This window comes from Antechinus flavipes, chromosome 2 (assembly GCF_016432865.1).
Source record: "Antechinus flavipes isolate AdamAnt ecotype Samford, QLD, Australia chromosome 2, AdamAnt_v2, whole genome shotgun sequence".
Classification (NCBI taxonomy): domain Eukaryota; kingdom Metazoa; phylum Chordata; class Mammalia; order Dasyuromorphia; family Dasyuridae; genus Antechinus; species Antechinus flavipes.
The window spans coordinates 38,005,413-38,031,406 of NC_067399.1; the positions used below are offsets into that span (position 1 = coordinate 38,005,413).

At 37.5% G+C, this 25,994-nt stretch overlaps 1 protein-coding gene across 4 annotated transcripts in view; it reads right to left on the reverse strand.

Annotated features, from left to right (window-relative positions):
* Positions 1–25,994, reverse strand: part of LOC127547581 (zinc finger protein 595-like) — a 200,646-nt gene that overhangs the window by 148,799 nt on the left and 25,853 nt on the right. The window contains exons 1-4 of one of the 4 annotated variants that reach the window (XM_051974481.1): positions 25,433–25,511; positions 16,176–16,302; positions 15,215–15,310; positions 769–3,311 (exon numbers count right to left, since the gene is read on the reverse strand). The exons of 1 other annotated variant lie outside the window; for it this stretch is intronic. In XM_051974481.1, coding sequence (XP_051830441.1) covers positions 1,723–3,311; positions 15,215–15,310; positions 16,176–16,302; positions 25,433–25,447 — 1,827 coding nt within the window. In that variant the 5' untranslated portion in view covers positions 25,448–25,511 and the 3' untranslated portion in view covers positions 769–1,722. Of the gene's footprint in view, positions 1–768; positions 3,312–15,214; positions 15,311–16,175; positions 16,303–16,718; positions 17,332–25,432; positions 25,512–25,994 lie in introns of those variants that run through there. 2 more of the 4 variants (XM_051974471.1, XM_051974478.1) reach the window with 2 other exon arrangements.

Genomic DNA, 25,994 nt, shown 5'->3' on the forward strand with positions numbered 1-25,994 from the left:
ATACAGAGAGGCTTGGAGAGACTTACATGAACTGATGCTAAGTGAGATGAGCAGAACCAGGAGATCATTATACACTTCGACAACGATATTGTATGAGGATGTATTCTGATGGAAGTGGATTTCTATGACAAAGAGACCTAACTGAGTTTCAATGGATAAATGATGGACAGAAACAGCTACACCCAAAGAAGGAACACTGGGAAATGAATGTGAACTATTTGCATTTTTGATTTTCTTCCCAAGTTATTTTTACCTTCTGACTCCAATTCTCCCTGTGCAACAGGAGAACTGTTCGGTTCTACAAATATGTATTGTATCTAGGATATACTGCAACATATTTAACATATATAGGACTGCTTGCCCTCTTGGGGTGGGTGGAGGGAGGGAGGGGAAAAAACGAAACATAAGCGAGTGCAAGGGATAATGTTGTAAAAAAATTATCCTGGCATGGATTCTGTCAATACAAAGTTATTATTAAATAAAATAAAATTTAAATTAAAAACAAAAAACAAAGAACCTGCATTGACCAAAAGGGGATCTCCATAACTCTTTGATTGCCACTAACCTCATCAAAGGGCAGTGACCACTTGCTATTGATGTTGTAAATGGATTTGCTGAAGAATCTTCTAACACGGAGGTTTTGTGATCTCATCTCATCAGAACTCAGTAGGATGGCCAAATACATGAGAAGCATTAGGAATATAGAAAAAGATTCAAAAGCAACATTCTGAGGTCTGGAAATATAGCACAGAGTAAAAGAAACAAAAATTAATCAAAACATCAGTATGCATTTATTAAATACTATGTGGCAGAAATTAGGCTTGGTGCTGACAGTACAAATATGAAAAGTGAGACAGATCCTGCTTTCAATAAGTTCACATTCTATTTGGGGGGGTTAGGCGGGGAGGGAATATGAAACATTCAAGAGAAGTACAGGATAAACCCAAAAGAACAAGAAAGTTATTTAGGGAGAGAGACGTAAACAAATATGGGAACAAGAAATATTTGGGAAGGGGAAAAGAAAAACATTAAGACAAAGACTGAGATAATAATAATGGCTAGTATTTATGATGTGGACTTTAACTAAATTCATTTGTTCCCCTTTATCAGGAAAATGAAACAAATGATCCTGTCTTGTTTGCATAGAATGATGAGGCTTGAGTTTACTTGGCTTTGTAATCCATACAATATCCAACCTTTGAAATTGTCTAGTTGGCATCTTTAAATAACTGTAGGCCAGAAATGTCAATATTTCAATCCACTCCTCCCTAGATTGTGCCCCCAACTCCTCCATGTCTCCCGCTATAAAGGATGATGTACCCCCCAAACCCAATTGCTCAGTCAGTATGACTGCCTAATCTGTTAGATCTACATGACCCATGAAGCTATTTTCATGTAAAATAAATAGTAATGAAAAAAGTTCATATCTAGTGAGGCTTCTACTAAATCTACTAAGTGTTCTTGCTGGTTGAAAGCTTTCTTACATTCTTTACATTTAGATTTCTGTCCAATATGAATTATCTAACGTTTCTTAATGTTTGAGCTGTACAAGAAAGTTTTCTCAGTTTCATTACATTCAAAGAGGTTCTCAGTTTTTATTATGAAAAGTTTGGATTTCAGATATAGTCTGCTCAACATTGAGACATTAAAAGGATTTCCCGCCAGTATAAATTTGTTAAAAGTTTCTATAAATTTATAAGTTTTTCTACATTCACAGAATTTTTACGGTTTCTCTCTAATATGAAATCTCTTATGTAAATTTAGGTTTCCCTTACGTTTGAAAACTTTTCCACATTCATTGCATATATAGAGTTTCAAATCAGTATGAGTTTTCTTATGTCTAGCAAGATGTCCCAAACAACTGAAGGCTTTTCCACATTCATTACATTTATAAGGTTTCTCTCCAGTATGAATTTTCTTATGTCTAGTAAGGCCTCCTTTCTCCCGGAAAGCTTTTCCACATTCATTACATTTATAGGGTTTCTCTCCACTATGAATTCTCTTGTGTGAATTAAGGCCTCCCTTCTGCCAGAAGGCTTTTCCACATTCATTACATTTATAGGGCACAGTATGAATTGTTTCATGTATATCAATGCTTTCCTTACAACTGAAGGCTTTTCCACATTTAATACATTTATACAGTTTCTCTCCAGTATGAATTTTCTTATGCCTATTAAGGAGATCCTTATGGCTGAAGGCTTTTCCACATTCATTACATTTGTAGGGCTTCTCCCCTGTATGAGTTGCCTCATGTATATCAAGGCTTTTCTTAAACCTGAAGGATTTTCCACATTCATTACATTTATATGGTTTTACTCCAGAATGAATTTTCTTATGTATACGAAGGGTTCCCTTAAGTTTGAAGGCTTTTCCACATTCATCACATTTATATGGCTTCTCCCCAGTATGAGTTGCTCCATGTACAACAAGGTCTCTCTTAAACCTGAAGGCTTTCCCACATTCATTACATATATACGGTTTATCTCCAATATGAATTTTCTTATGCCTATTTAGGTGATCCTTCCGGCTGAAGGCTTTTCCACATTCATTACATTTATACGGCTTCTGCCCTGTATGAGTTGCCTCATGTACATCAAGACCTTTCTTAAACCTGAAAGCTTTTCCACATTCATTGCATCTATGTGGTTTCTCTCCAGTATGAATTTTCTCATGTCTACTAAAGGATGCCTCATCCCTGAAAATTTTTCCACATTCTTTACATTTATAGGGCTTCTGTCCAGTAGGAATTCTCTTGTCTAGATAAAGATATCCCCTCTGGCTAAAATTTTTCCTATCTTTATTGCATTGTTTAATAGGCTTTTCTTCCAGAAGATTTTTCAGATGAACAGCAAGATTTGAATTGTAGCTGGGAGCTTTACCACATTCACCAAATTTATGAGATTTTACTCCAACCTGAATTCCACCATGTACACTAAGATTTGAATTGATGTGGAAGGTTTTGCCACATTCATTAATTCTATGAGGTTCTCCTTGAGAACTCACTCTATGGGAATGATTAAGTTCTGAATTGTGACTGTAAAACTTCCTGTATATATTAAACTTACAAAGGCTCTTCAGCAAGGAAACTCTGCTAGATGAAGTTTTGCAATGCTTAACTAATAGCTTCATGGACTGTCTTTCTGGGTTCTTTATCGGCCTTTCTAATCCAGTATCATAAGTCCAAACTTCTCCCAATTTAGATTTGCAGAAATCATCCTTTATGAGTCTCTTTCTGGTTGGCTCTCTGGTAGTAATACATTGCTGTAGAGTTGACTCCTTGGTTTCATATTCTCTATTCTCAACAGGGGAATCTGAAAGAAACACAAAAAATGTCAGCACCCAGTGCTCAATATTGTGGGGAAAAGAAAACTACTTTATGCTCAATTCTAGTTTCAGTCATCTCCATTAGGAAGAAGAGTGATTGATATGGACAAGGGTAGAAGAAACAAGATCAAGAGAGAGCTGAAGCCCAAAAACAGGTGAGGGGAAAGTAACAGAACTGCCCATGACTTTAAAAATGTTTAAATTTTCAGAGAGAAAAACAATAATTCTATTTTTTAAATTCCTTTTTAACTTTTTTTAATTATAACTTTTTATTGACAGTACATATGCATGGGTAATTTTTTACAACATTATCCCTTGCACTCACTTCTATTCCGATTTTTCCCTTCCCTCTTTCCACCCCTTCCCCTAGATGTCAGGCAGTCTTATACATGTTAAATATGTTATAGTATATAGTATATAGTATACAATTTATGTGTGCAGAACCGAACAGTTCTCTTGTTACACAGGAAGAATTGGATTCAGAAGGTAAAAATAACCTGGGAAGAAAAATAAAAATGCAAACAGTTTACACTCATTTCCCAGTGTTCCTTCTCTGGATGTAGCTGATTCTGTCCATCATTGATCAATTGGAACTGAATTAGATCTTCTCTTTGTTAAAGAGATCCACTTCCATCAGAATACATCCTCATATAATATCGTTGTCGAAGTATAATGATCTCCTGTTTCTGCTCATTTCACTTAGCATCAGTTCATGTAAGTCTCTCCAAGCCTCTCTGTATTCATCCTGCTGGTCATTTCTTACAGAACAATAATATTCCATAACATTCATATACCACAATTTATCCAACCATTCTCCAATTGATGGGCATCCATTCATTTTCCAGTTTCTAGCCACTACAAAAAGGGCTGCACATTTTGGTACATACAGGTCCCTTCACCTTCTTTAGTATCTCTTTGGGATATAAGCCCAGTAGTAGAACTGCTACTAGGGTTTGATATCAAAAGTTTGATAACTTTTGGGCACAATTCCAGGTTGCTCCACAGAATGGCTGGATTCGTTCACAGTTCCATCAACAATGCATCAATGTCCCAGTTTTCCCGCATCCCCTCCAACATTCATCATTATTTTTTCCTGTCATCTTAGCTAATCTGACAGGTATGTAGTGGTATCTAAGAGTTGTCTTAATTTGCATTTCTCTGATTGTGATTTGCAACATGCTTTCATATGAGTGGAAATAGTTTCAATTTCATCATCTGAAAATTGTCTGTTCATATCCTTTGACCAGTTATCAATTGGAGAATGGCTTGATTTCTTATAAATTAGAGTCAGTTCTCTATATATTTTGGAAATTAGGCCTTATCAGAACCATTAACTGTAAAAATGTTTTCCCAGTTTGTTGCTTCCCTTCTAATCTTGTTTGCATTAGTTTTGTTTGTACAAAGGCTTTTTAATTTGATATAATCAAAATTTTCTATTTTGTGATCAATAATGATCTCTAGTTCTTCTTTGGTCACAAATTCCTTCCTCCTCCACAATTTTGAGAGGTAAACTATCCTATGTTCCTCTAATTTATTTATGATCTCGTTCTTCATGCCTAAATCATGGACCCATTTTGATCTTATCTTGGTATGTGGTGTTAAGTGTAGGTCCATGCCTAATTTCTGCCATACTAATTTCCAGTTTTCCCAGCAGTTTTTGTCAAATAATGAATTCTTATCCCAAAAGTTGGGATCTTTGGGTTTTTCAAACACTAGATTGCTATAGTTATTGACTATTTTGTCCTGTGAACCTAACCTATTCCACTGATCAACTAATCTATTTCTTAGCCAACACCAAATGGTTTTGGTGACTGCTGCTTTATAATATAGTTTTAGATCAGAAATAGCTAGGTCACCTTCGCTTGATTTTTTTTCATTAATTCCCTTGAAATTCTCGACCTTTTGTTCTTTCATATGAATTTTGTTATTTTTTCCTAGGTCATTAAAATAGTTTCTTGGGAGTCTGAATGGTATAGCATTAAATAAATAGATTAGTTTAGGGAGTATTGTCATTTTTATTATATTCAGTGGGCCTATCCAAGAGCACTTAATATTTTTCCAATTATTTAAATCTGACTTTCTTTATGTGGAAAGTGTTTTGTAATTTTGCTCAGATAATTCCTGACTTTCCTTTGGTAGATAGATTCCCAAATATTTTATGCTATCAACAATTACTTTGAATGGAATTTCTCTTTGTGTCTCTTACTGCTGGATTTTGTTGGTGATGTATAAAAATGCTGAGGACTTATGTGGATTTATTTTGTGTCCTGCACCTTTGCTAAAGTTGTGAATTATTTCTAATAGCTTTTTAGTAGGATCTCTGGGGTTCTCTAAGTATACCATCATATCATCTGCAAAGAGTGATAATTTGGTTTCCTCATTACCTACTCTATTTCCTTTAATCTCTTTCTCGACTCTTATTGCCAAGGCTAGCATGTCTAATACAATATTGAATAATGGTGATAGTGGGCAACCTTGTTTCACTCCTGATCTTATTGGGAAAGGTTCCAGTTAATCTCTATTACATATGATGCTTAATCACAGTTTTAAATATATGCTCCTGACTTTTTTAAGGAAAAGTCCATTTATTCCTATACTCTCAAGTATTTTTGTTAGAAATAGACATTGGATTTTATCAAATGCTTTTTCTGTATCTATTGAGATGATCATATAGTTTTTCTTCATTTGGTTATTGATATGGTCAATTATGCTAATAGCTTTCCTAATATTGAACCAGCCCTGCATTCCTGGTATAAATCCTACTTGGTCATAGTGTGTTATCCTGGGGATGATTTTCTGTAATCTTTTTGCTAATATTTTATTTAAGATTTTAGTATCAATATTCATTAGAGAGCTTGGTCTATAATTTTCTTTCTCTGTTTTCAACCTACCTGGTTTAGGTATCAATACCATGTCTGTGTCATAAAAGGAATTTGGTAGGACTGCTTCAATCTCTATTTTTTTCAAATAGTTTATATAGCATTGGAGTTAATTGTTCTTTAAATGTTCAGTAGAATTCACATGGAAATCCATCTGGTCCTGGGGATTTTTTCTTAGGGAATTGGTTAATAGCTTGTTCTATTTCTTTTTCTAAGATGGGACTATTTAACCAGTTACTTCTTTCTCTGTTAATATGGACAAGCTATATTTTTGAAGGTATTCTTCCATTTCATCTAAGTTATTGAATTAATAATTATTAAATGTTAATAATTAATATTAATTAAAATTAAGTTAATTGGCATAAATTTGGGCAAAGTAACTCCTAATTATTGCTCTAATTTTCTCTTCATTAGTGGCGAGTTCTCCCTTTTCATTTTTAAGACTAACAATTTGATTTTCCTCTTTTCTTTTTTTAATCAGATTTACTAAGAGTTTGTCTATTTTGTTGTTTTTTTCATAGAACTAAATCTTAGTTTTATTGATTCAATAGTTTTTTACGTTCAATTTTATTGCTCTCCTTTTATTTTTAGAATTTCAAGTTTAGTGTTTGACTGGGGGTTTTTAATTTGTTCCTTTTCTAGCATTTTTACTTGCAAGCCCAATTCATTGACCTTATTTCTCTATTTTATGCAAGTAGGCCTATAGAGACATAAAATTTCTCCTTATTACCACTTTGGCTGCATCCCATACATTTTGGTATGACGTCTCATTACTGTCATTTTCTTGGGTGACATTATTAATTATTTGCTGTTTCACACAATCATTCTTTAGTATGAGATTATTTAGTTTCCAATTATTTTTTGGTCTATTTTCCCCTGGCTTTTTATTGAATGTAATTTTCATTGCATCATGGTCTGAAAAGGATTTATTTACTATTTCTGCCTTACTGCATTTGAGTTTGAGGTTTTTATGTCCTGATATATGGTCAATTTTTGTATAGATTCCATGAACTGTTGTGTACTCCTTTCTGTATCCATTTAGTTTTCTCCAAAGATCTATCATATCTAACTTTTCTAGTATTCTATTTACCTCTTTGACTTCTTTCTCATTTTGTGGTTTGATTTATCTAATTCTGAGAGTGCAAGTTTGAGATTTCCCACTATTATAGTTTTGGTATCTATTTCTTCTTACAGCTCTCTTAATTTCTCTTTTAAGAATTTAGATGCTATATCACTTGGTGCATATGTTTAATGATGATATTGCTTCATTATCTATGCTACCCTTTAGCAAGATACATTGCCCTTCCTTATCTCTTTTAATTAGATCCATTTTTGCTTTTGCTTGATCTGAGATCAGGATGGCTACCCCTGCTTTTTTGACTTCACTTGAAATATAGTAGATTCTGCTCCAACCTTTTACCTTTTCTCTGTATGTATCGCCCTGCTTCAGGTGTTTCCTGTAAACAACATATTGTAGGATTCTGGCTTTTAATCCAGTCTGCTAACTGCTTCCTCTTTATGGGGGAGTTTACCCCATTCACATTTATGCGAATGTATTACTTGCCATCTTGTCAACCCCTGTTTATGCTTTTCTTCTTTCTTTCCCCCTACCTCCCTCTCCACTATTAAATTTGTGAGCACCACTTCCTTCTCACAGCCCTCCCTTTTTAGTATTCCTCCCTCCCACCTTAGATTCCTCCCCCTATCTTACCCCTTTTCCTCATTTCCTTACTTCTTCCCTTTTCACTTTTCCCCTCCCACTTTTCAATGAGGGAGAAGTTTCACCATAAATCAAATATGTCTAATATTTTTCTCTTTAAGCCAATTCCAACGAGAGTATGATATACACTGTTCATCCCCCTTCATTCTTTCTCTCAGATATAATAGGTTTCCTTTATCTCTTCATGAGATGTAGTACCCCTACTTTACCCTTTTTCTGGTATAATTTCCTGTCCACCTCTAGTTTCTAGAACAAATTATATATATGTTGTTTATATATATTTATAACAGAAATATAAGTTCCCAAGATTTCTTTTTACCTTTTTAGGTTCTCTTGAGTTCTATATTTGGAGATCAAACTTTTTGTTTAGTCCTGGTTTTTTCATCAAAAATAGATGAAATTCACTTATTTTGTTGAATGTCCATCTTCTTCCCTGGAAAAAAATTGCTCATTTTGGCTAGATAAGTTATTTTTAGATGCATACTAAGTTCTTTAGCTTTTCAAAATATCAGATTCCAGACCCTTCGATGCTTTAATGTATGCAATGCTAGATCCTAGGTAATCCTTACTGTGGCTCCTCTATATTTGAATTGATTTTTTCTAGCAGCTTGTAATATTTTTTCCTTGGTTTGATAGTTCTGGAATTTAACCACTCTATTTCTGGGAGTTTTGATTTTAGGGTCCCTTTCAATAGGTGATCAATGAATTCTTTCAATGTGTATTTTACCCTCTGTTTCTATAATTTCTGGGCAGTTCTATTTGATAATTTCCTGGAAAATAGTGTCCAGGCTTTTTTTTTCATCATATTTTTCAGGGAGTCCAATAATTCTCAGATTATCTCTCCTAGATCTGTTGTTTTCCCAAAAAGGTATTTGACATTTTTTTCTAATTATTTCTTTTTTTTTTTTTTTTTTTTTTTTGGTTTTGCTTGATTGATTTTTGGTGTCTCCTCGAATCATTCAATTCCATTTGTTCAATTCTGATTTTCCATAAATTATTTTCTTCACTCACTTTTTTTATATCTTTTTCTAATTGTCCAATTGTGTTTTTAAGAGAGTTGTTTTGTCCTATGGAATTTTTTTTCCATTTCACCAATTTTATTTTTTGGAGAGCTATTTTCTTTTTCCAATTCACTAATTCTGTTTTTCAAGAATTTGATTTCTTTATCCACTCTATCTTTAAATAAATGGGATGACTTATCTAGACTTTCTTGCCAAGCTTCCCTTTCCTTTTCCCATTTTTCTTCTAGCTCTCTTGTAAAAGCCTTTTAATTTCTTCTATGAGAATCTTATGTTTTGAGAACAAGATCATATCCCCCTTTGGGGAGTCATCTGGAGACAGTCTGTTTTTAGTCTCTTCAGGGTTTAAAGTCTGCTCTCTCTTCATACAGAAGCTATCAATAGTTAGTCTGTTTAAAATTTTTCCTCATTTTGTTAGAGATGAATCAAAGAAAAGAAACTAGCAAAAAAAAAAAAAATGCAGTCTGCTTTTGGCGGGGAGGGCTGGATAGTATTACCAAGCTTCCTCTACAGACTGTTGGGAGGCAGCAGTGAGGCACTAGCAGGACAGCAATGGCTGCACTGCTATCTGCATTCTGAGACTCTGAGAGGATGCTGAGACACTGCGGGTAGGTGTGGTCAGGTCCCGAGAGACTCTAGTTTTTCCGGGTTGTATTCTTCACCCCGTGTTTATCTCAGCTTGTCTACTGGCTTGCTGCCAGGGCAAAGTATCCACACTGTGTTAAAGATGTCCCGGCAGAAAGAGCTGAGATCATACCCCACCCCCTCAGTTAGCTCCATACTCTCCCTATCTGTTGTGCTGTGGCTGCCTGCCTTCAGTCTGTCCCTGATCTAACCATCCTCACCCACGAGCAAAAGCAGACCTTTTCTGGCAAATTTCACGGAAAGCTTCTGTTGGTAATTATTTGTCATTTTCTTTTTTTTTTTTAGTCAAGCACTAATTCCAAGGCTTGTCATAAACTAAATTCTGAGAACAAAGACAGAGATTAAGTAGATATGTGTGTCCTCTCTGCCATCTTGGCCGGAAGTCCTCTTTTTAACTTTTTATTTTCAAAACATAGCCTTGTGTTTCAGATTTTCTCCTCCTTCCTCCCTCTCCCTACACACACACACACACACACACACACACACACACACACACACAATCCAATATGTATCAACATATTTATACAATTCTCTTGCTGCACAAGAGAAATCAGATCAAAAAAGAAAGTAAATGAGTAAGAAAACAAAATGAAAGCAAACAACAAAAGTGAGAATGTTACATTATGACCCACATTCAGTTCCTACAGTTTTCTCTCTGGGTGTAGATGACTCTCTTCATCACTGAACAAGTGGAACTGGCCTGGATCATATCATTGTTGGAAAGAGCCACGTCCATCAGAATTGATCATCATATAATCTTGTTGTTACCAAGGACAATGATCTCCAGGTCTGCTCATTTCACTCAGCATCAGTTCATGTAAGTCTCTCCAGGCTTCTCTGAAATCATCCTACTGGTCATTTCTTATACAACAATAACATTCCATAACGTTCATATACTACAATTTATCCAGCCATTCAATTTCCAGTTTCTGGCCACTACAAACAGGGCTGCCACAAACATTTTGGCACATACCGGTCCCTTTTCCTTCTTTAGTATCTCTTTGGGGTATAAGCCCAGTAGTAACACTGCTGGATCAAAGGGTATGCACAGTTTGGTAACTTTTTGAGCATAGTTCCAAACTGTTCTCCAGAATGGTTGGATCCATTCACAACTCCACCATCAGTGTCCCTATTTTCCCATATTGCCTCCAACATTCATCATTAACTTTTCCTGTCATCTTAGCCAATCTGAATGGTGTATAGTGGTGTCTCAGAGTTGTCTTAATTTGCACTTCTCTGATTAATAGTGATTTAGAGCACTTTTTCATATGATTAGAAATAGTTTTAATTTCTTCATCTGAAAACTGTCTGTTCACATCCTTTGATCATTTATCAATTAGAGAATGTCTTGGATTCTTATAAAGTTGAGTCAATTCTCTATATATTTTAGAAATGAGGCCTTTATCAGAACCCTTAAATGTGAAAATAATTTCACAATTTATTGCTTCCCTTCTAATCTTGTCTGCATTAGTTTTGTTTGTAGAAAAACTTTTTAACTTAATATAATCAAAATTGTCTTTCTGGTATTTAATTATGAGTTCAAGTTCTTCTTTGGATACAAATTCCTTCCTTCTCCTTAGATCTGAGATGTAAACTATCCTATGTTCTTTTCTTTTTTTTTTTTTTAATTTTTTTAAAATTCATTTTTTTAAAATAACTTTTTATTGACAGAACCCATGCCAGAGTAATTTTTTTACAACATTATCCCTTATGTTGTAAAAAAATTACCCTGGCATGGATTTTGTCAATACAAAGTTATTATTAAATAAAATAAAATTTAAATATTTAAAAAAAAAAAAAATTATCCCTTGCACTCACTTCTGTTCCAATTTTTCCCCTCCCCCAGATGGCAAGCAGTCCTTTACATGTTAAATAGGTTACAGTACATCCTAGATACAATATATGTGTGTAGAACCGCTTGGTTCTCTTGTTGCACAGGGAGAATTGGATTCAGAAGGTATAAATAACCCAGGAAGAAAAACAAAAACGCAAGCAGTTTATATTCATTTCTCAGTGTTCTTTCTTTAGGTGTAGCTGCTTCTGTCCATCCTTGATCAAGTGAAACTGAATTAGATCTCTTTATCGAAGAGATCCACTTCCATCAGAATACATCCTCATACAGTATCGTTGTTGAGGTATATAATGATCTCCTGGTTCTGCTCATTTCACAACAGTTCACCAGTCCTCTCTGTATTCATCCTGCTGGTCATTTCTTACAGAACAATAATATTCCATAACGTTCATATACCACAATTTACTCAACCATTCTCCAACTGATGGGCATCCATTCATTTTCCAGCTTCTAGCCACTACAAACAGGGCTGCCACAAACATTTTGGCACATACCGGTCCCTTTTCCTTCTTTAGTATCTCTTTGGGGTATAAGCCCAGTAGTAGCACTGCTGGATCAAAGGGTATACACAGTTTGATAACTTTTTGAGCATAGTTCCAAACTGTTCTCCAGAATGGTTGGATCCATTCACAACTCCACCATCAGTATCCCTATTTTCCCATATCGCCTCCAACATTCATCATTAACTTTTCCTGTCATCTTAGCCAATCTGAATGGTGTATAGTGGTGTCTCAGAGTTGTCTTAATTTGTATTTCTCTGATTAATAGTGATTTAGAGCACTTTTTCATATGATTAGAAATAGTTTTAATTTCTTCATCTAAAAACTGCCTGTTCACATCCTTTAATCATTTATCAATTGGAGAAAGTCTTGGATTCTTATAAATTTGAGTCAATTCTCTATATATTTTAGAAATGAGGCCTTTATCAGAACCCTTAAATGTGAAAATAATTTCACAATTTATTGCTTCCCTTCTAATCTTGTCTGCATTAGTTTTGCTTGTAGAAAAACTTTTTAACTTAATATAATCAAAAGTATCTGTCTGGTATTTAACTATGAGTTCCAGTTCTTCTTTGGACACACATTCCTTACTTCTCCTTAGATCTGAGACGTAAACTATCCTATGTTCTTCTAATTTGCTTATAATATTACTCTTTGTGTCTAAATCATAAACTCATTTAGATTTTATCTTGGTATACTGCATTAAGTGTGGGTCAATGTCTAGTTTCTGCCATATTAGTTTCCAATTTTCACAGCAGTTTTTGTCAAATAGTGAATTCTTATCCCAAGATGTGGGATCTTTCGGTTTATCAAACACTAGATTGCTATAGTTATTGACTATTTGTCCTATGAACCTAACCTATTCCACTGATCAACTAGTAGTCTATTTCTTAGCCAGTACCAAATGGTTTTGGTGACTGCTGCTTTATAGGATAGTTTTAGATATGGTACAGCTAGGCCACCTTCATCAGCAGTTTTTTCATTAATTCCATTGAAATTCTTGACCTTTTGTTCTTCCAGATAAAATTTGTTACTATTTTTTCTAGGTCAGTAAGATAGTTTCTTGGGAGTTTGATTGGTATAGCACTACATAAATAGATTAGTTAGGGTAGTATTATCATCTTTATTTTATTTACTCGACCTATAGCACTTAATATTTTTCCAATTGTTTAGATCTGACTTTATTTGTGTGAAAAGTGTTTTGTAGTTTTGCTCCTATAGTTCCTGACATTCCTTTGTCAGATTTCCCAAATATTTTACACTATTGACATTTATTTTGAATGGAATTTCTTTTTGTATCTCTTGCTGCTGCACTTTGTTGGTAATATTAAAAAATGCTGATGATATATGTGGATTTATTTTGTATCCTGCAACTTTGCTAAAGTTTTGAATTTTTTCTAGTAGTTTTTTAGATGATTCTCTAGAATTCTCTAAGTATACCATCATATCTGCAAAGAGTAATAATTTGGTTTCCTCATTAACCAATCTAATTCCTTCAATCTCTTTTAATAATGGTGATAGTGGGCAACTTTGTTTCACTCCTGATCTTATTTGGAATGGTTCCAGTTTATCCCCATTATATATGATGCTTGCTGATGGTTTTAAATAGATGCTACTGATCATTTTAAGGAAAAATCCATTTATTCCTATACTCTCTAGTAAAACAATAATTCTAGAACCACAGGCTATTACATTTCAAGTTGATCTCTAGTAACACTGAAGAAGAGTTAGTGATTTTATGAAGGAAATTCCCTAGACCAAACCAGATTTCTACCTTCTGTGAAAGTTATAGCTTGAGAGCTGCCTAGAACATTGAACAGTGAGGCATCACTGCCAAACTGCACAGAGCACTGAACCTCCAAGCAAGAAAATTTTTGCTTGGCTTCAGACACTTTCTAGCTGAAGAATCCTGGTCAAGGCACTTAATCCTGCTGGCCTCAGTTTCTCCATCTGTCACATGAGCTGGAGAGGAAGTGGTAGACCATTCCAGGATCTCCACCAAGAGAACCCCAAACAGGGTCACAAAGTGTTGGACAGAACTCAAGGTCTAAGAGCATTGAAAGGTGAAGTGAATTGTCCAATGTCACACTTAGAAAGTGTTAGAGGCAGTCTCTGAACCCAGGTCTGCTAACTGGGAAGCTGGTGCTCTTTACATCTGGTAACACTTCAAATCCTTGGAAGCTGCTTTCATGTCCTGTGTTTCCATGTACTAGAAAATCCCTCAATTTGTTGAAATAGAAAGCCAAAGTGTGAGTAGCAGTTGTGACACTTATGAGGTAGGTCACTATGGGCAAATTAAGATGATGTGCCTTTCCCCAGGCTTATTCTAAAATAAGAATGATACAAACACCATACATCCCAAACATTGATAAAGCACTCCTAAATTTGCTCCTATTATATTAGTTATAGTTATTTTTAAAATCAGTAATGACTTAAAGACAATTTCCCATGAATCAGTGAATGGCTGACAATATCAATTCAAGGTGGGGAAGGGAAAGTAGGAAAAGGATGGAAGGGGTAGATGGCATCTTTATAGGATCTGTCCCTGAAAAGAATGAGACCAATTGGAAGGAAGATAAAACAGGCAAGAAGTTGGAGCAATGGTCTGATTTTCTGAAATACAGGTCAGACTTAATTATACCTGAAAGTTCTTTTTCCTTATCTCTCAAAAAGGACTCATCAAAGAGAAAAAATAATCTAAGGATTTAAGAAGAGAAAACAGTCATAGAAATAAAGGATAGGACCCAGCTTTAGGATGGAAGGCTAAGCATGATCAAGAAGAATTACAGCTTTTTCTGAGACTAGAGAGAAATACGAGGGAAGATTTACTAGAAAACCATTTCTTGACATGAAAGGTGAGGTTACAGGAGGAATGCAGGATGGAAAACCACAGCTCTTCTCCTCAGGCCTATGGGCCCTGAAAGAGAGCTCCAGGTCCAACATTTCCAAGGTAACTCACTCTAATGTCCCAGTCAAGCTCCTGCTGGCAGCGAGTCCTGTCCCTGCCTAGATTTCTGGGTTAGGTGTTTTCAGCAGCATCTGACCCTTTGTAACCCATCTGAGGAATTTCTTGGCAGAGATTCATATCTCAGAGGAGTTTGCCATTTCCTTCTCCACATATGTCACAGAGGAGACCCACAGGGTTAAGGGACCTTTCCAGAGTCTCACTGTTGGGAAGTGTCTGAGGTCAGACTGGAATTCAGAACCCTGAGGCTCCTTCAGTCCATGGCTGGCACTTGGGGGACTGAATCCCTGCCTACCTAGTTATTACTCACCCTCAGAAATGCATCTGGGTTCTTCTTCCCTTGACAGCCAGGGGGCCTCATGTCTCTCCAGCTGAGAAATCACTGTTGGTTTAGTTACTGGAAACCCTGCTCAAGGAGAAATAAGTGAGAAGTGCTGAGAACACAGAAACACCTCAGATCTCAGTACTGGTTTCTCTCTACAAAAAAGGGGCAGGTCTGGAAATGCCAGTAGAGAAGCATCAATGACCCCTGAAGGAAGTTTCCCTCAGCAAACGTGAGGGAAGGGACAGAGCCCTTAGTGCAGACTCAGGACAGATGGGGTTACATTTACCCACTCCTAGTCTGCTGGGAGAAGTCTTTCCTTCTCTGCACTTGGGCTCTATGGAGAACTTGAAGCCTGGCTGAGCAGAGAGTGTGAAAAGAGATCCTGCAGGGCTGCAGAATGAAGCTGCTGATTTCTAGATGGACAAAGAAGGACTTTTTGTCTGGGAAGAGCAACAACTGCTCACAAACTGCCCAAAGATCTGAATACATTTCTATGTAAAAGGTATTTGTGTGATTCTCCCTCCCTGTCAACAAATTCACATTCAGCCAAGCTCCTCAGCCCCCCACATAGACAGATGGAATTCTCTGACCTTGCAATGGCTCACACGTGATGTTCTCCCTGTCATCTCTGCAGGTCACCATGGGATGCTCCCCCAACTCTGCCATTCCCTGCTTTTGCCTTTCAACTCTTACAACCCTAGTTACCTGCACAGGTTAGCTGAGGGTGAGCCATCTCTAGCTTATCGCCATAGTGGCCATTTCCATTCCTCAGAAATGACTTCTTTTATATTGACAACTATATTTGGTATCTCCCTGGATTTCACAGGAGCTCTGTGAAAGCAGAACTTAACTTTTGCCTTTGGTCCCCTTATGACTACCATAGTTCCTGGTACTCAGCTAGAACTGAATATATGCAGATTGAGTGATTTTTTAAAAATTACCTTACCAAGAGAGACAAAGTTCTCATAGTTCTCCAGCATCACATCCCTGTACATGTCCTTCTGGCCAGGATCCAAATATCTCCATTCCTCCTGGGTGAATTCCACAGCAACATCTTGGAATGTCAGTAATTTCTAAAATACAACAGAATCTTAACTTGAGACATGAAAGAGACTTAAGAATCCATCTACTAATGCAGGATGGGGAAGAAAATAGAGATACTTGGAACTCAAAATGTAACCAAAAAATGAAATAAATTTTATTTCTTTAAATTTTTATCTACTTTTTTTTTTTTCAAAATGCATGCAAAGATAGTTTTCAGCATTCACCCTTTCAAAACCTTGTTTTCCAAATTTTTCTCCATCCCTCCACACAGCCCAAGTCCTTTAGGCAGCAAGCAATCCAATATGGGTTAAACATGCACAATTCTTTTATACATATAGCCACTTTTATCATGCTATGTAAGAAAAACCAAATCAAAAGGGGAAAAAAAGGGAACAAATTAAAAAAAAAAAAAGCCACCAAGCAACCATAAAAAAGGTGAAAATACTATTCTTTGATCCACATCCAGTTTCCATAGCTCTTTCTCTGGATGTAGATGTCTCCCTCCATCACAAATCCACTGGAACTGCCTTGAATCACCTCACTGTTGAAAAGACACAAGTCCATCACAGTTGATCATCATATAATCTTCTTGTTACTGTATGTATTGTTCTCTTGATTCTACTGTTCTCACTTAGGACCAATTTATGTAAGCCTTTCAAGGGTTTTCTGAAATCAGCCTGTTCATTATATCATACAGAACAAGAATATTTCATAACATTCATACACCTCAACTTATTCAGCCACTCATTTTCCAGTTCCTTGACACTACAAAAGTTTTTGCACATGTGGATTCTTTTCCTTTTTATTAGTATTTTTTTAAAGATATAAACCCACCAAAAACACTGCTGAATCTAAGGGTATGCACAATTTTAAAGCCCTTTGGGCATTGTTCCATGTTGTTCTGAAGAATGGCTGGATCAGTTCATAACTCCACCAACAATGTACTAGTGTCCCACTTTTTCTATATCCACTCCAACACGTATCATTATCTTTTCCTCAGAGTTAACTTAATTTATATTTTTCTAATCAATAGTAATTTAGAGTATTTTTGCATATGACTAAAAATGGCTTCAATTTCTTTGCGTGAAAATTGTTCATATTCATAATAAATTGACCATTTAACAATTGAGAAATTGCTTGTGTTATCATAAATTTGAGATAATTATCTATGTATCTTAGAAATGGGGCCTTTATCAGAAACATTGAATGTAAAAAATTTTCTGTTTTCTGCCTCCATTATAATCTTAGCTAAATAGTTTTGTTTCTACGAAAACTTTCTCATTTAATATAATCAAAATTATCCATTTTGCATTTCATAATGTTCTCTAATTCTTTTTTGGCCATAAATTCCTTCCTTCTCCTCAGGTAGACTGGGAGGTAGACTATCCTAAATTGCTTATAGTATTACCCTTTGTGTCTAAATCATGATCCCATTTCAAATTTACTTGGTACAGGGAATTATGGTTTGGTCAATTCCTCGTTTCTGCCATACTATTTTCTAGTTTTCTCAGTAATTTTTGTCAAATACTGAGTTCTTATTTCAGAAGCTAGAGTTTTTGGCTTTATCAGATACTAGATTACTATAGTCATTGACTTATGTCTTGTGAACTCAATCTATTTCACTGATCCATTATTCTATTTCTTATTCATTATCAAAAGGTTTTGATTACCAGTACTTCATCATATAGTTTTAAGTCTGGGACTGCTTACCACTTCCTTTGCTTTTTATTTTCTGTTCATTAATTCCCTTGAAATTTTTGATCTTTTGTTATAGCAGATGAATTTTTTGGTAACTTTGTAAAGCAATTTCTTGGCATTATGGCACAAAATAAGTAGATTAATTTAGGTAGAATTGTCATTTGTATTACAGTATCATCAGCCTGACCATTAACACTTGATATTTTTCCTAATTGTTTAAAACTAACTTTTATTTATGTGCCAAGTATATTGTAGTTGTGTTCACATAGTTCCTGGGTTTATCCTAGCAGGCAGACTCCCAAATATTTTATATTATCTACAGTTATGTTTAATGGGATTTTTCTTTTTATCTTTTCCTGCTGGTCTTTGTTGTTGACATATAGAAATGCTGATGATTTATGTGGGCGCATTTTATATCCTGCAACTTTGCTAAAGTTCTTCATTGTTTCTGATAGTTTTTTTACTTGGGTCTCTAGCATTCTTTGAGTATAACTACATATAACCTGCAAAGAGTGACAACTGTTTCCTCATTATCTAATTCCTTCAATTTCAATGAAATAGAATTGTAAAAAATTTGTTATGGAGATATTGTGATGTTCCCAAAATCAAAGCCATGCAGGGTTTTGTTTTTGGGTAAAGAACAGAATGGTGGGGGCACATAGGTGGCACAGTGGACAGAGCACTAGACCTGAAGTCAGGAGGACCTGAGTTCAAATCTTGTGTCAGAAAGTCAACACTTACTAACTGTGTGACCCTGGGCAAGTCACTTAACCCCAATTGACTCACAAACACCAAAAAAAAAGAAAAAGAAAAAGAAAAAAAAGAAAAAGAAAAAAAGAAAGAAAAAAGAAAGAAAGAAAGAAAAAAGAAAGAAAGAGAAAGAAAGAAAGAAAGAAAGAAAGAAAGAAAGAAAGAAAGAAAGAAAGAAAGAAAGAAAGAAAGAAAAGAAAGAAAGAAAAAGAAAGAAAGAAAAAGAAAAGAAAGAAAAAGAAAGAAAGAAAAAGAAAAGAATGAAATCAGACCGATTTGGTCTATCAGCATAAGGCTTAGCTATATGTATTTGACAAACTAACAGTGCACATCAGGTGGAATAATAGATGACTTGTCTCAGTATACTATTCCCTGTTGAAATGGTCTGACCATTTTCTATTGAGTGGCTATTAAGATTTTGTAGTGGCCTGGACCTTAATACAATAAAGACCTGGGAGAGCTTATCATGAGGCAAAGTGACATGGTGTAAAAAAGAGAACAATTCTTTCTTCTATGGAATTTACTGTTTGAAAGGGAAGGACGAAAATTTAGTTGATGTAAAAAAAAAATCAATAAAATATATCTTAAGAAGAGATAATTATGGCCTCTTAGCCAATAACATTATTATTGGGAACATGTCTAGAGACTGTGGAGGGAGAAGAAAGCTAGTTGTTCAATACTTTTAACATCCTAATTTGTCTTTAGAGAAAACTGGGACAATGGAAATATCTATTTGGAAATAAAGGCATAGTTTATGGCATATTGATTGTAATATTGTAATGTTATTAAAAGTAAAATGAACCAAGAACATAAAGAAATATGGAAGTTGATCAAAGAATGGATCATTGAAACAATACTTTCAAAGAGAATGACAATAATGAGAAAACATAACAAAATTTATGGAATGCAATCAAAGCAGTACATAAGGGAAAATTTATATCTCTAATAAAAGAGAAAAAACAGATCAATGAATTAGTCATGAAACTAGAAAAGCTAGAAGAATAAATTAAAAATCACAATTACACATCAATGTGGAAATTCTGACTATCCAAGGAAACATTAAAGAAATCAAAGATACGAAAATTATTGAATGAATTAATAAACCTACAAGATGGTGTCAGAAACACACTTAATATTGAAATTCCGGTATCAAGAAAAATTTATTAAAGAAGAATCTTGAGGAATCAAATTAAACTTTCTGGCCAGATATGCTCTCCCTTCATATTCCAGAAGAGGGAGCACTGAGCACAGAATCCAGAGAAGCTTTATATCTGTTAGCTTACCCATAGTCCCCTCCCTTGAGACAACAGATTGGTCCTTTCCCTCCAAGTAAAAATCTTTGCCCAATGTAGGATTCCTCCTAAATATTTATAAGCATTTCCCCTCTTCTTCATCCTATGTTAGAATCCTTACAAAGTGATAAGTCAGTTGCCTAATTTAGAATGGTACTTAGCAAATTCTCTAACTCACTAATGTATTTAAGTACTCATTGGCCCTTCAGCCTTCAGCCAGCACAAAGGTGGAAGATGGAATGAATCTGTCTTGCCTCCTAGAGAAGGCTTCTCTCTGAACTGACCCTGACTGGCTTGTTGAAGCTCTATTTATGCTGGGTATAAAAGGTTGACTCCTCCTCCGAGGGAGAGATTAGGCAGGTGTAAATTCACAAAGTTTACAAAGTTAACTTTGTGAATCTCCCATACTTGTGAACTCCAAAGAGTACTTAAATACATTAATGAGTTAGAGAATTTGCTAAGTACCATGCTAAATTAGTCAATTGACTCATCACTTTGTAAGGATTCTAACAATCCCACATCCCATGTTCAAAACTGGCAGAAAACTCCTCCTATAGGACATACTGTTTAAGAATCAATTAGCCTATTAAGCAAATTCTGATCATTGACCCCAACCAGTTTGAGCTAGATTGGCTGTTATCTTCAGTTTGTGGTTTTCTCAATATAATCAAAAGATCCTTTCATGTTGGCCAAGTCCACCTGTGCCTTCCTAGCTCCCAATTCTTAGTCTTCTCCAGGTTTCTGAAATAGTGAATCTTAATTATTCTGTGTTCTTTCTTAATTTCTGACATTCTGAAAACCCACTGTTCAGTGGTACTTATTACCTTACCTAATCTCAAAGCTTGCAGCACACGGTGGAAACCTAACTTTTCAGGATTTCTCACACTGTTTTTATGAATCAACCCAAAAAACCCAATCACAATAAAATGGATGAAACATTGGTTAATTTCTTTAAAAAAAAAAATTGTTCCTGTTCTCATTTCTCTGCCAGCTGTGATTATGCTGAGCCAGAGACCAGCCAGATGTCCTACTGAGGGCTGCCCAGAGGGAGAGGTGGGGCAGTGGCCTCGTGCTGACCACAGTGTCCCTCAGATCTTGGGATCTCTGGCTTTAACTTTAACTGCGGCCTGGGCTGCAGGATCTCTGGCTCCTTCATGCCACAGGTTTCCAGGCCACCAGCTTCAGCCCTGAGGGGTCATAGATGGACACCAGGACCACACAACCTGGGGCCTCGGAAGGAGAAGCAGGAGAGCCAGGCAGGCCTGAACATGAGTCATTGTCCAGTGAGGGCCTGAACCATCTTCCGCGGCTACTCTGTGAGTCTCATCAGCCCTGCTGACCCAGACACCACCGATAGCTGGAGCGACACAAACAGTGGGTGTTCTGGGGACAACTGCGGGAGGCAGAGAGGAACATCTGACCCCACGTGGCCCCCGCCTGCCTGGATGCATTCAGTCTGAAGGGGAAGGACCCGAGACAAAATGCCGGCCATAGGACTGGAGACCTGCCCCTCCTCACTGACAATTACTGCAGCTTTGAGAACTGCTGGCTCCCAATTTTGGGCCAGATGCTTCTGGGGAAAGATCGGGAGAAGGAACAGAATGGACACCTGAGAAGATGACTGCACAAGTGAACACAGAAATCCTCAATCCTGACTCAGTATTACTGAGCACAGAAGAACAACCTCCCAGGGCAAAGCCCGGCTCTGACAGAGGCGTTTCTGAGGAATATAATCTTCCCCCACTCATGGAAGAGAGCAGGACTTGTCCTGGACATTGTGCAGGATTTCCAGAACTCTCAGGCCTCTCTGCCAAGCTCACAGGCCCGATGGTCCTGGGGAAGACCTGCTGACACACGTGCTGCCCGTGCCGAGCCCACGAGAACCGAGTCGATTATGCTGCGTACAGCAACACGGGCCAGAAACTGAATGGCGCAGACTGGGCCCGAGCCCAGACTTCGCCATGTCCCAGGGTGAGATCAGAACGGAGTGGAAGATGTTAAAGGCTATGCTGATGTTGTCTTCCCTCTGCTTGTAGCAGAGACTTTGGCCCAGAAAATCAGCACCTTGAATCCAGAAAGGAAGGATGAGAGCAACTGGAATAAATAAGGACCTGGAAGCTGGGGGTTGTGGATTCTGCATGTTGTTTCACATTTACTCCCCAGAAACCCCAACTTTCATGGTGCCCTGGCCAAGGTCAGCAAATACCTGGACCTGAGATAAAGGTCTCTTTATGTGGCAGGTGATAGTACAGATCCCTAAAGCCAATGAACTCCATGCATCGCCCTCTCCCCCAAAAAAGAAGAAAACAATTTACCAGTATGAAAAATGAATAGGGTGAATTTACCCCCTCTGAAGAGCAAATTTAAGTAATATAGGAGACATATTGTCCAAGTGTGTGCCAATGAATAGGAAAACATACAGGAAATGCATGAATACTTATAAAAATAAATTTAAATTGCCCAAGTTGATGGAAGAGGAAATCAAATATGTAATCCAACATGAGAAAAGAAAAACTGAATATATCATAAATGAACTTTTTAGAAAACATTCACAGGATCAGATACATTCACATGTTAATTTTACCAATTTACAGAACAATTAACTCAAATACTATATAAATTATTTGGGAAAATAATTAAAGAATTCTATTGATTACTAAACTAGGAAAACCAAATAAAGAAAGAAAACTATAGACCAATTTCCAATATCCTAATTGAAATATTGATACAAAAATTTAAACGAAATGTTAGGAATGAGATCATAGAAATTTATCACAAAAATAACACATGATAACCAAGTCAAATTTATAACAAAATGCAGGGCTGATTCAGCCTAATTAATCACATCAATAACAAAGCCAACAGAAATCATGTGATTATCTCAATTGATGCAAAAAATGTTTTCGATAAAATGGAGCATCTATGCCTATTTAAAACACTAGGCAGAATAGGAATAAATGGAGCTTTCCTTACCATGAAAAGTATTATCCATCTAAAATCATCAGAAACCATCCTCTGTAAGGAATACAAGCTAGAATTCTTCCTAATAAGATAATAGGGTAGATAGAAGCAAGAATGCCCATTACCACCATTACTGTACTGGAAATATTAGCTACAGCAAGAAGAGAAAAAAAGAATTTGGAGGAATTAGCATAAGGAACCAGGGGAAAAAAACTATCACTCTTTGCAGACAATATGGCATCTTTAAGATATCCTATACAGACACTAACAAACACCTACATACATACATATGCACATGCATACACTGAAATACACTTACATCTATGTGCACACACACACACATATATACCCACACAAGCATTTACACAGACATACACACGGATCTAAAACAACCAGCAGGGCTGACACAATGTACATCTCTCTCCTGATGAAATCACTCAGTTTCCCTGTCAGAGAACAAGAATCCCAAGCTCTCCCTCGTGGTTTTCTAATAAACTGTACCCGGAATCCTTTTTACAATGTCGCTGAAAGTCTCCTCTTCCCTGTCCCAGCTAACTCTGTGCTATTACTTACCCTCTCCACAGGGATCTCTCCCTTCCTCCTCTCCTTTATCCCATTCCTTTTAATATACACACTTGGTCCCACTGCCATTAATCTGAACATCCACCTTTTAAGGTCTTTATAAAAGGTTAACTATGATCATTCATGCTCACAAAAATGAGTGAGCCCTTCAACCCACATTTCTCCTGCCTCCATGTCCCCCACCTTTCCCCCTTTTCATTCATGGCTTTCCTCAATAAGGTATCACAGCTATCTCCCCATACACTGAGATGCTTGAGGGCAGGGCCTCTTTTGCCTTTTTCCATAGGTGTTTAATCAATGCTTGTTTGTTTGTTTACATTTTTCTTGCTGGCACACCAGTAAGTGCTTAATCAATGCAGGTAGTCTTTAGGACTGCATTCTACCCCTCTTAATTGCTAAGGAAAAAAGTAGGGTCCAAGGGACTAGCTCAGGTCACACCGAGGAGGTCCTGAATGGTGTTCTCAATGTCATCCTCTCTACTCAGTAACTACGTCCTTTTAAACACTTGGGCACATTTATCCTTGGCCACCCAAGGGAACCCTTCACTGTTCCCAATGCTACTAAGCTCTGCTCCTTAGCTCTGTTTCAGCCTTGGTCACCTTCACATGACCATCACGTGGCAGCTGCAGTGACCAGCTTCCGGGATCTGACTCAGAACCTCACTGGATAACCCACTTCAGTTGCCTGTTGCCCACTTTCCAAATCAGCTCTATGTCCATTCACAGCAGGAAGGGGATCCAGAAGAAGAGATCATCGTCCCATATCCCAAAGGACTTTGGGCTCCATTTGTTTGGAGAGAAACTGATTGTTGGGGTGAAGAGACTCCAGCAAAATGCTCCCCAGGGTCTGAGTGGGCCCCCAGGACGGCGCACCCTGATGTTGTGCTTATATCTGCTACTGTGCCCTGGTGGCTGACTCTGTACCCCCACGATGTCACCAAACTTGGGCTTCATTTCATCTCTGTCAACACTCCAAGCCCACAGACCCCGGTATTTCACTCCCAGTTTTTGGACACTACTTAACAAGTGTTGGGGTTTTGGCCCCAAACATTACAGTGTTGGTCTGATCCTCAGCCCACTTTTCAAAAGATTTAGCAAATTAAAAGAATGGGGAACGATGAGGTCCTCGTATTTTGGACCAAGGGAAACTAAAGAATTGATCCCAACAGTAAGCAGGGAGAGAGCACTGATAGAGATCACTCAGCTCCATGGCCCCACCCACTGGGAGGTCCTGCTCAGGCCCACCCATGCTCTGTCAGAAATCTCAGTCATAGCTTTCAGGTTAAATTTTCCCTAGAAAATCTTCTGGGCCTCCCAAGGGCGCTGCCTTCCTTGGGTCAATCCTCCAGGGCGCTCTGCCTCCTAGTGTCTTTCCCCTTCCCCTCCCCCATGCCATGTGATGTCTTCCCTAACTCCACCAAGTTTCCCATGCCCCCTTCTCCTTACTGCTAGTTCTTGTAAAGGGTTAAGTCCCTTCCAGGGTTTAGCCTGCCACACTCCAACTTCACAGATGCTCCCTTGCTAGTGGTAACAGTGAGTTCCACTGAGGAACTTGTCTTTCATACGCTCTCCCACTCTATTTCATATTTACTATTCCCAGTGCCTATGGAATGCCTCCATTTTTTCTGTGATCTCTCCTAACTAAATCTACATTTGCCAAAGAGAATGGCCACTATGAATTCTTCACACGGCCCAAGCCCAATTTTGGGGGCCTCCCATCACCTGCTGTCCACAAAACCCACAATATCTGGTTCTCAAACTACATCAATCAGAATTAGAACCCAGAACCCTGGAACCCCTTCCTCCCTCCCCCAGCTCGGCCCTGTCTCTCCAGTTGGGCTGCCCAAGCCCAAGCTCTCCCACCCACAGGCACTCACCCACGTGGCGAACATGTCTCCCAAACCTGCTCCTTATGTCGTGCATAAGGCTGAAAACAGACATCTCAGCAACTGCGCCAGCTCAGAGATAGTGTGACCCTTGGGGTCATCCATCGGAACCCAGACTCCTCTCCTCGCTTCTGGGAAATGTAGTCTTGCGGCTCCGCGCAGGCGCACGAGCCAGGTCTAGCCATTCGGTTATAGAGGGACTTTGGGACCAGCTGCAGAGGTTAGGCGACGGGGATGAGGGCCGCTAACCGAGAAGTGGCTGTAAAATATTGGCTAAATAAATACCCAATTCATCTGCAGCTATTTCTGGTGCTTCAATAAAATACGAGTCCAGGCTCTAGCGCCCAGTCGGGCACAGTGACGCCACAGGATGCTCCGCCCCAAGACAGCCCTAGTCCTAGCGCGCATGTATACAGTGCTTTTACCTGCCAAGCGCATTGCGGCCAGAGATCTAGATCAGGCCCAGAGCTGGAGCGGATCTCGGGGGCCGGGCCCCTGCCCAGCTTCTCCTGTTACACGTGCGGAAGCTGAGGCCGTGTGTCTGTGTATGTGG